The sequence below is a fragment of the Bubalus bubalis genome, chromosome 12, assembly GCF_019923935.1.
Source record: "Bubalus bubalis isolate 160015118507 breed Murrah chromosome 12, NDDB_SH_1, whole genome shotgun sequence".
Taxonomy (NCBI): domain Eukaryota; kingdom Metazoa; phylum Chordata; class Mammalia; order Artiodactyla; family Bovidae; genus Bubalus; species Bubalus bubalis.
Window position 1 is genome coordinate 368,508 of NC_059168.1, and position 14,536 is coordinate 383,043.

The following is a 14,536-nucleotide window of genomic DNA, read 5'->3' on the forward strand; positions in this document are numbered from 1 at the left end:
AATGTTACCAAAAGGAGTTTGTGGCTCCAGCTGCTTGCCCCTCAAAAGCCAATAAACAGGCCAGATTGGTAGAAAGGAAAGTGCTTTATTTCAGGTGCCGGCAACTGGGTGGAGGAGGGTGGCAGACATCTGTCCAAAGGCCACCTTCTCACCCCGCCAAGCAGCGGGTGAGAGCTTTTAAAGACAGATTGTGGGGGGTGGTCTACATGCAGGGACGGTACAGTCATCAGTGATCTGACCAACATCATCCTGGTTGCTTTAGGTACAGTTAATCTTTAGTTCTAGGGTTCATTTGTTCCCATTTTTTTGTGGCCAATTGCAGGAATTGTGGCAGCTCATGTCCTGGGTACAGTCTGTTCATCATGTAGTTAACTTCTCCAGCTAGGTATCTATAAGACAGCTCAGAGAATGTGGTTCAGAATCTTATCTATAGCCCTTGAGAAAGAGCTAAAGGGCCTTGACTCTGCTTAATGACTACATTATTATTATCTAGTCTCCTTTGATTGTTTTCCTTTGTTTCCACATTTCTCACTTCTCTGATGAAACTTATTCTTTGACTAAAGTTTTCCAGACACAAAAGGCTGGCAGAAGACACTGAGGGGGGCAGGCAAGGGGAGGCAAAGACCTGCTCCGTTTGATAAGCTGCATGCTGTATTAGAAGGTGATTAGTACTCGGGAAAAATAGAAGAGGATCAGGGGGTCAGGGGGTGTGAAGTGGTAGTGATTGTAAACATGCGGGTCAGGGATGGCTCCTTGAGAAACGTCCTCTGAAGAAAGACTTGGGGTGAGGGAACGGGCCAAGTTTATTCTGGAGGGTGAGGGAAGGTTTGAAGTCAGGGAATATATGGGTCAGGCTTCCCTGGTGGCTCAGAAGTTAAAGTGTCTGCCTCCAATTCGGGAGACCTGGGTTCGATCCCTGGGTCGGGAAGACCCCCTGGAGAAGGAAATGGCATCCCACTCCAGTATTCTTGCCTGGAGAATCCCATGGACAGAGGAGCCTGGTAGGCTACAGTCCACGGGGTCGCAAAGAATCGGACACAACTGAGCGAGTTCACTTTCTTTCTTTCTTTGTCCTCCAAGAGAGATGGGAAACCTGGGGCTTTGAGCAGAAGACTGATATAACCTAGTCTATGTTTTATGAGGCTTGTTCCAGCTGCCACACAAAGGCTAGACCTTAGGCAAGCAGGTCCCTTACTTGCTCCGAATTTCTTCCTGATCTGTAAAATGGTAATTAGAAAACATCTAACTGTATCATTGAGTGCTATGCGGTTCTTTACTGTGAGAATTACAAACTGCCACACATTCTCGTTATTATTGTTTCTGTTGTCATCACAGAGAAGATTAAGAACCACAGGGGCTTCCCTGGTAGTCCAGTGCTTAAGACTCCATGCTTTCACTGCGAGGAGCGCCAGTTCAATCCCTGGTCCAGGAACTAAGAATCTTGCATGCCTTGCTGTACGGCCAAAAAATAGTAATAATTTAAAAAAAAAAAAAAAAAGCACTATAGCCAATTAACTAAAAGCAAAACTAGCTTAGCTGTTTTCTAAATGTGGATTTCAACATAAAACACGTATTTTTTAAAAGTAAAACCCAGGACGTTCCTGGTGGCTCAGTGGTAAAGAATCCACCTGCCAATGCAGGAGACATGGGTTCGCTGCCTCATCTGGGAAGGTCCCACATGCTGGGGAACAGCAAAGCCGGTGCACCGCAGTGACTTAGCCTGTGCTCTAGAGCCCGGGCTCCGCAACGAGAGAAGCCACCGCAGTGAAAAGCCCGGGGCCTGCAACTGAGAGTAGCCCCTGCTTGCCGCAACTAGAGAAAAGTCTGAGCAGCAATGAAGACCCAGCAAAGCCAAAAATAAAGAAGTAAATAAAAACATTTTTTTTTTTTAAAGTAAAGACCAGAAAGATCAGCCTAAGTCCCTGATCTTAGTAGGAAGGTAGCTCAAAATGGACAGTGAGTTAGTAACTGTTTCATATAAAAATTTGTCTCAGGTAATATCTGAGTCATTCCTGAAGGCTGCTTCTGTACAGAAGTCCTTACATATGTTATTTCACTGAATCTTCATAAATGTTCTGTGAGGTAGACACTGTTATTATCCCTATTTTATATAAAGAAGGCAAGTAACTTGCCTAGGGACACACAATGGTGACCTGACATTAGTTAATAGGATCTTAACCACTTAACCTATAACACATCCTGTCGCTAAACACCATAGAGCAAAAGCTTTCGTGGTTCTGCTCTTTATTTTGGGACTCGATTTGTTGATGACAAAGTACTTCCTTGGGGGGAAAAAGTAACTTTGTTTTGAAATAGTTCTGATTTGCAAGAAATTACAGAACTCGTACAGGTTCCCCTAATGGTAACATCTTACATAATCACAGTAGCATGATTAAGTGACGTTGGAACACTGTACATGTGCTCAGTCGTCCAGTCATGTCCACCTCTTTGTAACCCTCTGGACTGTAGCCCACGGGCTCCTCTGTCTATGGGATTTTCCAGGCAAGAATACTGGAGTGGTTGCCATTTCCCACACCAGGGGATCTTCCCAACCCAGGCATGGAACCTGCATCTCTTGTGTCTCCTGCAGTTGAACCACTCAGGAAGCCCAATACTAGTAACTAAAATACAGGAAGGCCTTACTCAGATTTCACTAGTTCTTGGTTTTGCTTTACTTGGGGGAGGGGTGGTTTTTATGAAATTTCTATGAAATTTTATTACAGGTACAAATATGTATACAAATCAACTGTTTAATCACCAAAAAGAAGCTTCCAGGGCCTTCCCTGGGGTCCAGTGGTTAAGACTCTGAGCATCGACTGCAGGGGTGGAGTTTGCACCCTGGATGGGGAACTAAGACCCCACATGCCCTAGTGGTAGAGCCAAAGCTAACAAGCTCCCCCCGCCAGCCCTTCTACAAACGTCCTCTGTCAACCTAAGCCCCGGCAGGAGCTGACGCGCCCACTGCCACTACAACCCTTTCAAATGATGTTACCTAAATGGAATTACACAGCACGTAACCTTTGAGACTGGTTTTGTTGACTCAGAATCATGCCCTTTAGACAAAGTACTTCTTCGCTCACATTTCTTAAAGACAGCACTTATGTCACAGAAGAAAAACAACTGGTATCATGAGGGAAAAGTGTATGATCTTTCTGTTCCTAAATGTGCCTGCTCCATGCAGGCTCTGAGTGGGTACACAGCCCCACAAAGCCATCTCAAGTCAAAACGGCCTCAGCCTAATTCCCTAAATACCACCTACTTACTGGGAGGGGCTCGGGTACCACACTAACTTGTCCTCTAAGTTAAGAATAGATGTAAATAAGAATAAGTTTGAATGTAGTTCTTTCACAGTGCTACACAATTTTAACAGTTTAAAACATTTTTTATTCTGAAATGTTAATTATAGATTTACAGAAACAGGGAGTTCCACGTATCCTTCACCCTACCTCCCCAATGTTAATGTCTCAAATAACTACAGTGTCAAAACCAGAAAACTGACACTGGTACCTTCCACAGAGCTTATTCAGATTTTTCCAGTTACGTGTGGACTCATTTGTGTGTATGTGTTGCTTTGTGTAAGTTTATCACATGTGTAGCTTCATGTAATCATATCCCATTAAACTTTATGTTAAAAAGTATACTGTTTATAGAATGCTCGATTTCTATTTTACTTCTATCTTCTTAACCAGAAGGAAAAAAATCTTCAAATTAAAGAAAGTAAAATGAAGACTGTAAAGAATCTAAAGCCCAAAATAAGTGTCAGTTGTAATGGTATATCTGACCATTTAGAAATAAATAAGGTCACCAAGTTGAGATAATTTATATCAATATATATAGCCTTGGGTATTAAATTTTGCAGATCCTTCTACTTGCTAAGAAAACTGAAGAGGAAAAGTTCTAGATGAACAGAGACGGGGACTTCGCTGGTGGTCCAGTGATTGGGACTCCTTACTTCCAATGCAGGGGATGTGAGTTCAATCCTTGGTCAGGGAACTAGATCCCACATGCTGAGCAGTGGCCAAAATGTAAAACAAAATAAATTCTAGATGAACAGAGATGGACAGATTTTGTCCTTGTTTTCCTAAAGAAAATGATACTGATCTTGGTGAGTACAAAATCAGTGAGAGACAGAATCCACAGCAGAACCTCAGAGAAGGTTATCAAATCGGTGCCTAGGACACGTGTCCTAGGAGGACAGGAATGGACTTCAGCTCCAACAGGAAGTCAGGTCTGATTTCAAAATGAACTGCAAGCTGATTTCAGTCTTTCCAGGACAGTTCTTAGTCCAATGTATCAAGGAATTTCTTAGAAGACAAGATGGAGAGATAAATGGTGGAAAAAATAAAATTAGGCAGATTGCTGACTGAAAAGTAGACAAAAGAGCTGATTTCATGAATTGATATCAACTCAGAGGTTGCCTGATGGCCACTGTGCTTTGTCCTTGGTTAGATTAGAATCTAGACAGGAAACAGGGAGAGAATTTGCTAATCCAATAAGAGAATCAAGGTTCAAAATGGCCTTAGTAGATTGGGATGATGAGATAAATTTTCATAGGGATAAAGGTCACATGATGGGCTGAAATTTCAAAATAATTAAATATACAAAAAGCAGGAGAGCCTTGATTTTTCAGCAATTTATGAGAAAAATGCTTGGGGATTTCAGTTAACCTCAGACTCAACATGAACCAATACATTAACCTCACCAAAAAGGCAATGTAAACTGCATTATCAGAAATAAAGCATTCAATATATTTAACATGGATAACCAACAAGGTCCTACTGTGTAGCACAGGGAGCTCTGTTCAGTGCTATGTAGCAGCATGAATATGGATGGGAGTCTGGGGGAGAATGGAGGCCTGTATATGTTTGGCTGAGTCCCTTTGCTGTCCACCTGAAATTGTCACAACACCGTTAATTGGCTAACTCTAGTATAAAATAAAAAGTTTTTTTTTAAAAAAAGCAAGGTAAAAAAAAATATTCAAAACACAAGAGGTTACAACCTCCACTGAACTTCATACACATCTTTCCAAAATACCACCAACACTACCAAGCTCTTTCAACAAAGAGAGGAGTTGGGAACACTTTCCAACTATGTTTTATGAGGCCAGCACTACCCAGATGCCAAAACCTACATCACAAAAACAAAATTATAAATCAACTTCCTTCAAGAACACTGTTGTGTGATAAAGACTTGGAGTAGCTTTTGTCCCTGGTAATTTACTGAGCAACGAGAGTGGCTTTGTTATGCTAATGAGGTAACTCAAGTGGATGCACAGCCGACTTCTAGATGGGGACTGGTCACCAGAATGACTAAATCATGTGATGGGAGGCTTGGGGCTTTGATCCACGTGATATTAGCTCAAGTTCCTGACCTCTAGGAAAGAGAGGGAGGTTGGGAGACGGTATTCCATCATGGTTAATGCTTTAATCAGTTATACCACATAATGAAGCCCCAATTAAAAAAAATTCTGAACACCAAAGCTCAGCAGTTTCTTCTTCTGTGAACACTGATGCACCAGGTGACACTCTTCAAGGCAGAAAAGCTCTGCATTTGGGACCCTCCCAGACTTCATCCTGTGTGTATCCTTGATGAAATAAACTATAACATAAGTAGAGCACTTTTCTGAGTTCTGAGTTATTCTAGAAAATCCCTGAACCCAAAGGGGTCATGATGGCTGCTGTTTAGTCACTAAGTCTGAAGCGACACCAGAGAGTCTCTTTGTGACCCCATGGACTGTAGCCCACCAGGCTCCTCTGTCCATGGGATTTCCCAGGTTGCCATTTCCGTCTCCAGGGGATCTTCCCAATCCAGGGATTAAACCCATGTCGCCTTTATTGGAAGTGGATTCTTTACCACCAAGCCATTTGGGAAACCCAAGGGGGTCATAGGAACCTGCAAATTGACAGCCAGTAAGTAAGGCGTCAAGGCAAATTGGAAGTGGTCAAACAAGAGATGGCAAGAGTGAATGTCAACATTCTAGGAATCAGCGAACTAAAATGGACCGGAATGGGTAAATTTAACTCAGATGACCATTATATCTACTACTGTGGGCAGGAATCCCTCAGAAGAAATGGAGTAGCCATCATGGTCAACAAAAGAGTCTGAAATGCAGAACTTGGATGCAATCTCAAAAATGACAGAATGATCTCTGTTCATTTCCAAGGCAAACCATTCAATATCACAGTAATCCAAGTCTATGCCCCAACCAGTAACACTGAAGAAGCTGAAGTTGAACAGTACTATGAAGACCTACAAGACCTTTTAGAACTAACACCCAAAAAAGATGTCCTTTTCATTATAGGGGACTGGAAGGCAAAAGTAGGAAGTCAAGAAACACCTGGAGTAACAGGCAAATTTGGCCTTGGAATACGGAATGAAGCAGGGCAAAGACTAATAGAGTTTTGCCAAGAAAATGCACTGGTCATAGCAAACACCCTCTTCCAACAACACAAGAGAAGACTCTACACATGGACATCACCAGATGATCAACACCAAAATCAGATAGATTATATTCTTTGCAGCCAAAGATGGAGAAGCTCTATACAGTCAGCAAAAACAAGGCTGGGAGCTGACTGTGGCTCAGATCATGAACTCCTTATTGCCAAATTCAGACTGAAATTGAAGAAAATAGGGAAAACCACTAGACCATTCAGGTATGACCTAAATCAAATCCCTAATGATTATACAGTGGAAGTGAGAAATAGATTTAAGGGACTAGATCTGATAGAGTGCCTGATGACCTATGGACGGAGGTTCGTGACATTGTACAGGAGACAGGGATCAAGATCATCCCCATGGAAAAGAAATGCAAAAAAGCAAAATGGCTGTCTGGGGAGGCCTTACAAATAGCTGTGAAAAGAAGAGAAACAAAAAGCAAAGGAGAAAAGGAAAGCTATAAGCATCTGAATGCAGAGTTCTAAAGAATAGCAGGAAGAGATAAGAAAGCCTTCTTCAGTGATCAATGCAAAGAAATAGAGGAAAACAACAGAATGGGAAAGACTAGAGATCTCTTCAAGAAAATTAGAGATACCAAGGGAACATTTCATGCAAAGATGGGCTCAATAAAGGACAGAAATGGTATGGACCGAACAGAAGCAGAAGATATTAAGAAGAGGTGGCAAGAATACACAGAAGAACTGTACAAAAAAGATCTTCACAACCCAGATAATCACGATGGTGTGATCACTCACCTAGAGCCAGACATTATGGAATGTGAAGTCAAGTGGGCCTTAGAAAGCATCACTTCCGAACAAAGCTAGTGGAGGTGATGGAATTCCAGTTGAGCTCTTTCATATCCTGAAAGAGGATGCTGTGAAAGTGCTGCACTCAATATGCCAGCAAAATTGGAAAACTAAGCAGTGGCCACAGGACTGGAAAAGGTCAGTTTTCATTCCAATCCCAAAGAAAGGCAATGCCAAAGAATGCTCAAACTACTACACAATTGCACTCATCTCACACGCTAGTAAAGTAATGCTCAAAATTCTCCAAGCCAGGCTTCAGCAATACCTGAACCGTGAACTTCCTGATGTTCAAGCTGGTTTTAGAAAAGGCAGAGGAACCAGAGATCAAATTGCCAACATGTGCTGGATCATGGAAAAAGCAAGAGAGTTCCAGAAAAACATCTATTTCTGCTTTATTGACTATGCCAAAGCCTTTGACTGTGTGGATCACAATAAATTGTGGAAAATTCTGAAAGAGATGGGAATACCAGACCACCTGACCTGCCTCTTGAGAAATCTGTATGCAGGTCAGGAAGCAACAGTTAGACCTGGAGATGGAACAACAGACTGGTTCCAAATAGGAAAAGGAGTACGTCAAGGCTGTATATTGTCACCCTGCTTATTTAACTTATATCAGAGTATATCATGAGAAACGCTGGACTGGAAGAAGCACAAGCTGGAATCAAGATTGCCGGGAGAAATATCAATAACCTCAGATATGCAGATGACACCACCCTTATGGCAGAAAGTGAAGAGGAACTCAAAAGCCTCTTGATGAAAGTGAAAGTGGAGAGTGAAAAAGTGGGCTTAAAGCTCAACATTCAGAAAACGAAGATCATGGCATCCTGTCCCATCACTTCATGGGAAATAGATGGGGAAACAGTGTCAGACTTTATTTTTGGGGGCTCCAAAATCACTGCAGATGGTGACTGCAGCCATGAAATTAAAAGACACTTACTCCTTGGAAGGAAAGTTATGACCAACCTAGATAGCATATTCAAAAGCAGAGACATTACTTTGCGAACAAAGGTCCATCTAGTCAAGGCTATGGTTTTTCCTGTGGTCATGTATGGATGTGAGAGTTGGACTGTGAAGAAGGCTGAGCGCCGAAGAATCGACGCTTTTGAACTGTGGTGTTGGAGAAGACTCTTGGGAGTCCTTTGGACTGCAAGGAGATCCAACCAGTCCATTCTAAGGGAGATCAGCCCTGGGATTTCTTTGGAAGGAATGATGCTAAAGCTGAAACTCCAGTACTTTGGGCATCTCATTGGAAGAGTTGACTCATTGGAAAAGACTCTGATACTGGGAGGGATTGGGGGCAGGAGGAGAAGGGGCCGACAGAGGATGAGATGGCTGGATGGCATTACTGATCAATGGACATGAGTCTGGGTGAACTCCGGGAGTTGGTGATGGACAGGGAGGCCTGGCGTGCTGTGATTCATGGGGTCGCAGAGTCGGACATGACTGATGACTGAACTGAACTGAACTGAAGTAAGGAGTACAGGTGGCTTGGGACTCCCTTGAGACTCGTGGATGGCAGCTGAGGTGAGGGCACTCTTGTGGCAGATGCTGTCCTGACCAGGGGGTCTTCACTAACTCACAGTAATTAGGAGCAGAACCAGCTCGCAGTACAAGCAGTCGGTGTTACCCCAGAAAAAGCTTCAATGCAAAAATATTTAACTTAATATCTATCAGCCAATGGAATCTATCACAATACATTAGGACCAAGCAGAGTTTAGCCTAGGGATGCAACACTGGTTTAAAATTTGAAAATCCAATCAATGTAATTTGCCACATGAAGAGAATAAAGGCGAAAAATGATATGACGTCAATAGATGCAGAGGCCCAACACTAAAGAATACATACCTTATGATTTCATTTATGTAAATTTCAATAACAGGCAAAATTTATATATGAAACTAGACATCAGAACAAGGTCACCTACGGGAGGGGCAGGCTGATCCAAGGGGAAAAGGTGGGTACTTCCTGGGGTGATAGCAATGTTCTATATATTGACTCAAGTGGTGGTTACATGACTGTCTACATTTATCATGACTCATTGTGTGCTTAAATTCTATGCATTTAATTATATGTCAATTTAACCTACATATTTCATTGTATGCCCCATAAATCTTCTTTACAGGACTTCAAAACAATCATCCAGAGAAGGTGGAATGTATTCTTTTAAAGTTGATTTTAAACAAATAAGTCACTTGATGATCAATTCCTCAGAGAAACTCAAAGAAAACTCAGATGAAGGCAGAGAGAATGATAACATTCCTCGTGGAGTCAGGAGTAAGAAAAGTGATTCGGAGACAATACCTCCGGCTGGCAATCACTTGCTGGCCCATTCTCACCATAAACATTCAGTGAGTATTACCATGAGTCAGGCTGTGTCTTGGGAGAGACAAAGCCCTTGTCCTTACTAAGCATACATTCTCTAAGAAGACAGACAAGGAGACTAAACAAATAAACAGGGTAATGACAGACTGTGACCAGTGCAACGAAGGAAGTCCACAAGAATATGTGCCATGCCTGAGAGTTGATAAAGGAGTGAGGAGGACCCAAAAGAATGCCCAGGAAAGACCTCTGTGCAGAAGTGTTACCTGACATGTGTCACGGGAGGAAGGGCAAATGGAACGACATTGTAGGCAGACAGAGACACGGTGCAAAGGTCCTGAGGCAGGCAGAAGGGGGATGTTTCTAAGAAAACAAAAGACAATCGGTGTGACTGGCGCATAATTAGCAGGGCGGAAAGAGTGGGTGGAGCTGGGATTGGATAGTAGACTGGGGAACAGAGCACGCATATCCTAAGAGGAGGAGCAGAAAGGCCTCTTGAGAGAAAGTCAAAGATAACGGGCAGCCACTGAAGAGTTCCAGCAGGCAGGGGACATGATCTACCATGGAGAACAAGACTGGGGATAAGGCTGGAAGCTAAGAGACTAGTTAGGATGCTACTGCAGAGATGCTGGCAAGAGGTGGCGGTGACCTGGACCAAGGCCCTGCAGCAGACAGGCAGAAAAGAGATTTGAGATGTATTGTGGGAAGACAACTGGCAGCCTCCTGATGTAGTCAGTCTAAACAATGAGCAGCAGGAAGGATGGGCAGAGGGTGACACGCTTTAGTAGGATGGGGAACTCTGTGGCAGAACAAGTCCGAGTACGGGGGGAAATTAAGAGTTTCATTTTAACACACTTTCATATCCAGTGAGTGGACATGCCAGGAAAGGAGCATGAAGCTCAGGAGGGTAGTATGAGCCAGAGATACAAAGTTCAAAGTCATCACATGGATGGTCGTGAAGCCAGGATCCAGAGGAGATCTCCCAGGCAGGAGTGCCTCAGAGGGATCAGAATTCAGTCCAGGACTGAGCCCTGTGGCACCCAGCATGTTCAGAACTCCTATTGTGGGCAGAGGAAGAGCACTGAGGCAGGAAGGAAGCCAGGAAGACAGTGGTTTCGGAAAGTCACCTTTGGTGTGCAGCATCCTCTCAGAATACTCCCTGAGTACATGCAGACTGGGAAGGTTAGGGGGTGGTAACCTTACCAGACATTGCCGGGAGATGCAAGGAGAGGAGCCAAAGAGGAGCCCATTGGATTTAGCAGCACAGAACCATCCATGGCGCTGACCCTAGGAGCACTGTGGGAGGAGGTCTGGGACCGAAGCCAGGTCACACCCACTTAGATGGAAATCAGATGACTGCTGACCTTCACGGCAGTCACAGCCCCACAATGACTCAATCCTCCCACAACCGCCTCCATGACCAAGGCATTTTCCTCGCCGCCACCTCACTGAGGTCTTCACATCAGTGGTTCCTGAAAGGCAAGGCCTGCCAGGCCAGCTGGGCCACAGCTGCCACGGGAGATGTGAGCAGGGCTTCCCTGCCGCCCTGGCTCGAAGACTCTGGCCACTTGATTGACGTAACCACAGACACCTGTCCTGTACTGTGACCTCTGACCCCGAGATTTCCACCTGCCTCCCCATCCATCTGGTCCGCATCCTGGGCTGCCCCACCTGCGTTTTTATCTTCCTCGAGTGCCCGCTGCTGCACACTACAGCATTCACCCAACTTCTGCTCCCTCCACTGTCCGAAAGCAAACCATAAACAAATGCCACAGCTGAGACTCACCAGGAACAGTCAGAACAGAGGGGGATCTTTCTGGAAGTTCATTAACACGGCGGCTGTTTTGAACCCAGTAAATGTTGACGGGCTCGGGTGGACCCACAGCCTGACAGGTGAGGTTGAAGGCTGTGTTTCTGGTGACATTCATGCTCTCGGGCTGCCTCGTAAAGTAAGGAAGTCCTGCAGAGAAAGTGGCAAGTGGAAGAAGGTTTTAGATTCACAGGTCAAGGTGCACCCCCCAGGTGAATGGAAACCACACCAAAATTCGGCAATAGTTCTCTCTGTCCACCACCCTGCAGTGCAGGAGACTTGGGTTTGATCTCTGGGTTGGGAAGATCTCCTGGAGAAGGAATTGGCAACCCACTCCAGTAGTCTTGCCTGGGAAATCCCATGGACAGAGGTGCCTGGTAGGCTACAGTCCATGAGGTCACAGAGTCAGACACGACTGAGTGACTAAACTTTTACTTTCTGACCACCACCCAGGTCTGAAATGCTCAGTTTTCACCTTGATGCAGTTGAGTAAGAAAGCACACAGAAGCTAATTCTTACCAGTCTAGCTCGAGCTGGCTTTCTAGGACACTTTCCCAAAGGAGCAATGGTGATTCAGAACTGGTTTTTCCAGAAGGGAGGCCTGGCAGTTGTGAAATTAGGTGTTGCTTAAGCTCCTGGGAAAGGCTGGCAGGATTCCTTACCAATAAACACAGAGTGAAAACAAAGCCATGTGCGAGGTCTGCCCCTCCTTTTTTTTTTTTTTTAAAGTTTAAGTATACTTGATTTATGGCTTCCTAGGTGGTGCAACGGTAAAGAATCGGCCTGCCAACGCAGGAGACGCAGGGGACATGGGTTCGATCTCTGGGTTGGGAAGATCTCTTGGAGGAGGAAATGGCAACCCACTCCAGTATTCTTGCCTGGAGAATTCCATGAACAGAGGAGCCTGGTGAGCTACAGTCCACGGGGTTGCAAAGAGTTGGACATGACGGAGCAACTGAGCATGCACACCTGATTTATAATGCTGTATTAGTTCCAGGTGTATGGTGAAGTGACTCAGTTATACATGTGCAAAAGTAGATATTCTTTCAGATTCATTTCCATTATAGGTTGTTACAAGATATGGAATAGAGTTCCCTGTGCTATGCTTGTTTATTTTGTACATGGTGCTGTGTGTCTATTCATCCGAAACTTCTACTCCTTCCTCTTTGGTAACCACAAGTTTGTTTTCTTTTTCTGAGTCTGGTTCTGTTTTATAAATAAGTTCATTTGTATCTTTTTTTTTTCATTCCCACATATAAGCGATACCATATATTTGTCTTTCTTTCTCTGACTTCACTTAGTATGATAATCTCTAGGTCCATCTATGTTTCTGCAAATGGCATTATTTCATTTTTTATGGCTAAATAATATTCCATTATGGGTTTCCTGGTGGCTCAGCAGTCAAGAATCTGTCTGCCAATGCCAGAGATGCAGGTCGGGAAGATCCTCTGGAGAAGGAAATGACAACCCACCCTAGTATTCTTGCCTGGGAAATCCCATGGACAGAGGAGCCTGGAGGGCTACAGTCCATGGGGTCACAAAGAGTCAGACGCAACTTAGCGACTGAGCACACACACAATATTCCATTATACAGCACATCTTCTTTATCCATTCAGCTGTTGATGGACACTTAGATTGCTTCCATGTCTTGGCGATTATAAACAGCGTTGCTGTGAACACTGGGGTGCATGTATCCTTTCAAATTAAAGTTTTCATCTTTTCTGGATATTTGTCCAGGAGTAGGATCAGTGAATCACATGGTAACTGTAATTTTAGTTTTTTGAGGAAACTCCATACAGTTTTCCATAGTGGTTACCAATTTATACTTCCACCAACAGTATAGAAGGGTTCCTTTTTCTCCACACCCTCTCCAGCATTTATCATTTGTAGACTTTGATCACGGTCATTCTGACTGGTGTGGGCCTGCCCATTTTTGAGGACAACCTGTTGTGTGTGAGACTTTCATATTGGTGATAATAAATTTTAAAATCTGTACACCTGTGTAAGACTGAACAGTTTTTCCAAGCCTAAACTCATGAAAACCGTGTAGACAGAGTTACACAGTTACAACCTCAAGATCTCCCACTTTGATTCCAGAACTGGTGTCACAGGGAAGGGACGTTAAGAACAGCTCAGAGACAGCCAGTTGGTACTTATTTGGGGCATGTAACAAAACTTTAACAGAACAAGTGAACATTTAAATTGTGTTCTTTGGGGACTGGGAGCTCACAGATCCGGTCCCAGCAGGAAAAACATGGGATTGGTAAAATGGGATTCTTTTTCCCAAGCTTCAGTGTTTTACCAAACTTCATTTGAACCTAACTCATTGCTACCCTGGGCATTTTTTTTCTGGGATTTTACAAGTAAAATGTCTTCTGAATAGTTTTCCCAGAGTAGCAGCAAAGGTAGGAACGCTTCCCTCCGGTGGATACTGACAGAACCCTGTGGCATGGCCGTCCAGTTTGGGACAGGCATGCGTGCCTGCCAAGTCACTTCAGTCGTGTCCGGCTCCGTGTGACCCCATGGACTATGGCCGGTCAGGCGGCTCTCTCCAGGCAAGAATACTGCTATGTCCTTCTCCAGGGGACCTTCCCGACCCAGGCATTGGACCGGCGTCTCTTAGGCCTCCTGCGTCGCAGGTGGTCTCTACTACTAGCACCGCCTGGGAAGCTGCCCGGGGAAGTCTGAGATGGGCTCAGAGCAAAGCTCCAAAAGAGACCCCGTGAGGGCCTCCCTCTCTCGGGCCTCCTGCAGCATCAGTGGGTATCAAGTTCAGGTTTGGAAAAGAATGGACAGCACAGTTGCCTTTCAATGGGAGACGAGTCTCAAACTTTGCTGAAAGGCTAATCACCTTCTCCAAAACCTGTGATGAGAAGGGTGAGGAGAAAGCAGCAAAGTCATTCTCCTGATGACACTGTAATGGGGGTGCCTTGGCGAGCAGGGATGCAGAGACCCTGGAGGACAAGTCCCTGGGACAGCGGGGAGTGGCCACTTGGGTTGATAATGAAGATGTTTCTTCCTCGAAGCCCCTCTTGGCAGGCCCTGCCATTGCTGAACCCGAGAGGCAAGGCCCAAGATGCAGGACCTGGCCTGGCTCACCTGTGCGTCAGCTCATGTCCCCACGAGAGTTCAGGTTCCTCGAGGGCAGAGATTGCCTTGCCTGATG

At 44.6% G+C, this 14,536-nt stretch overlaps 1 protein-coding gene across 2 annotated transcripts in view; it reads right to left on the reverse strand.

Annotated features, from left to right (window-relative positions):
* MERTK (MER proto-oncogene, tyrosine kinase) overlaps window positions 1-14,536 on the reverse strand; it is a 129,413-nt gene that overhangs the window by 60,140 nt on the left and 54,737 nt on the right. For both annotated transcript variants that reach the window (XM_006065944.4, XM_025260577.3), the window contains exon 4: window positions 11,347-11,520. In XM_006065944.4, coding sequence (XP_006066006.3) covers window positions 11,347-11,520 — 174 coding nt within the window. The remainder of the gene's footprint in view (window positions 1-11,346; window positions 11,521-14,536) is intronic.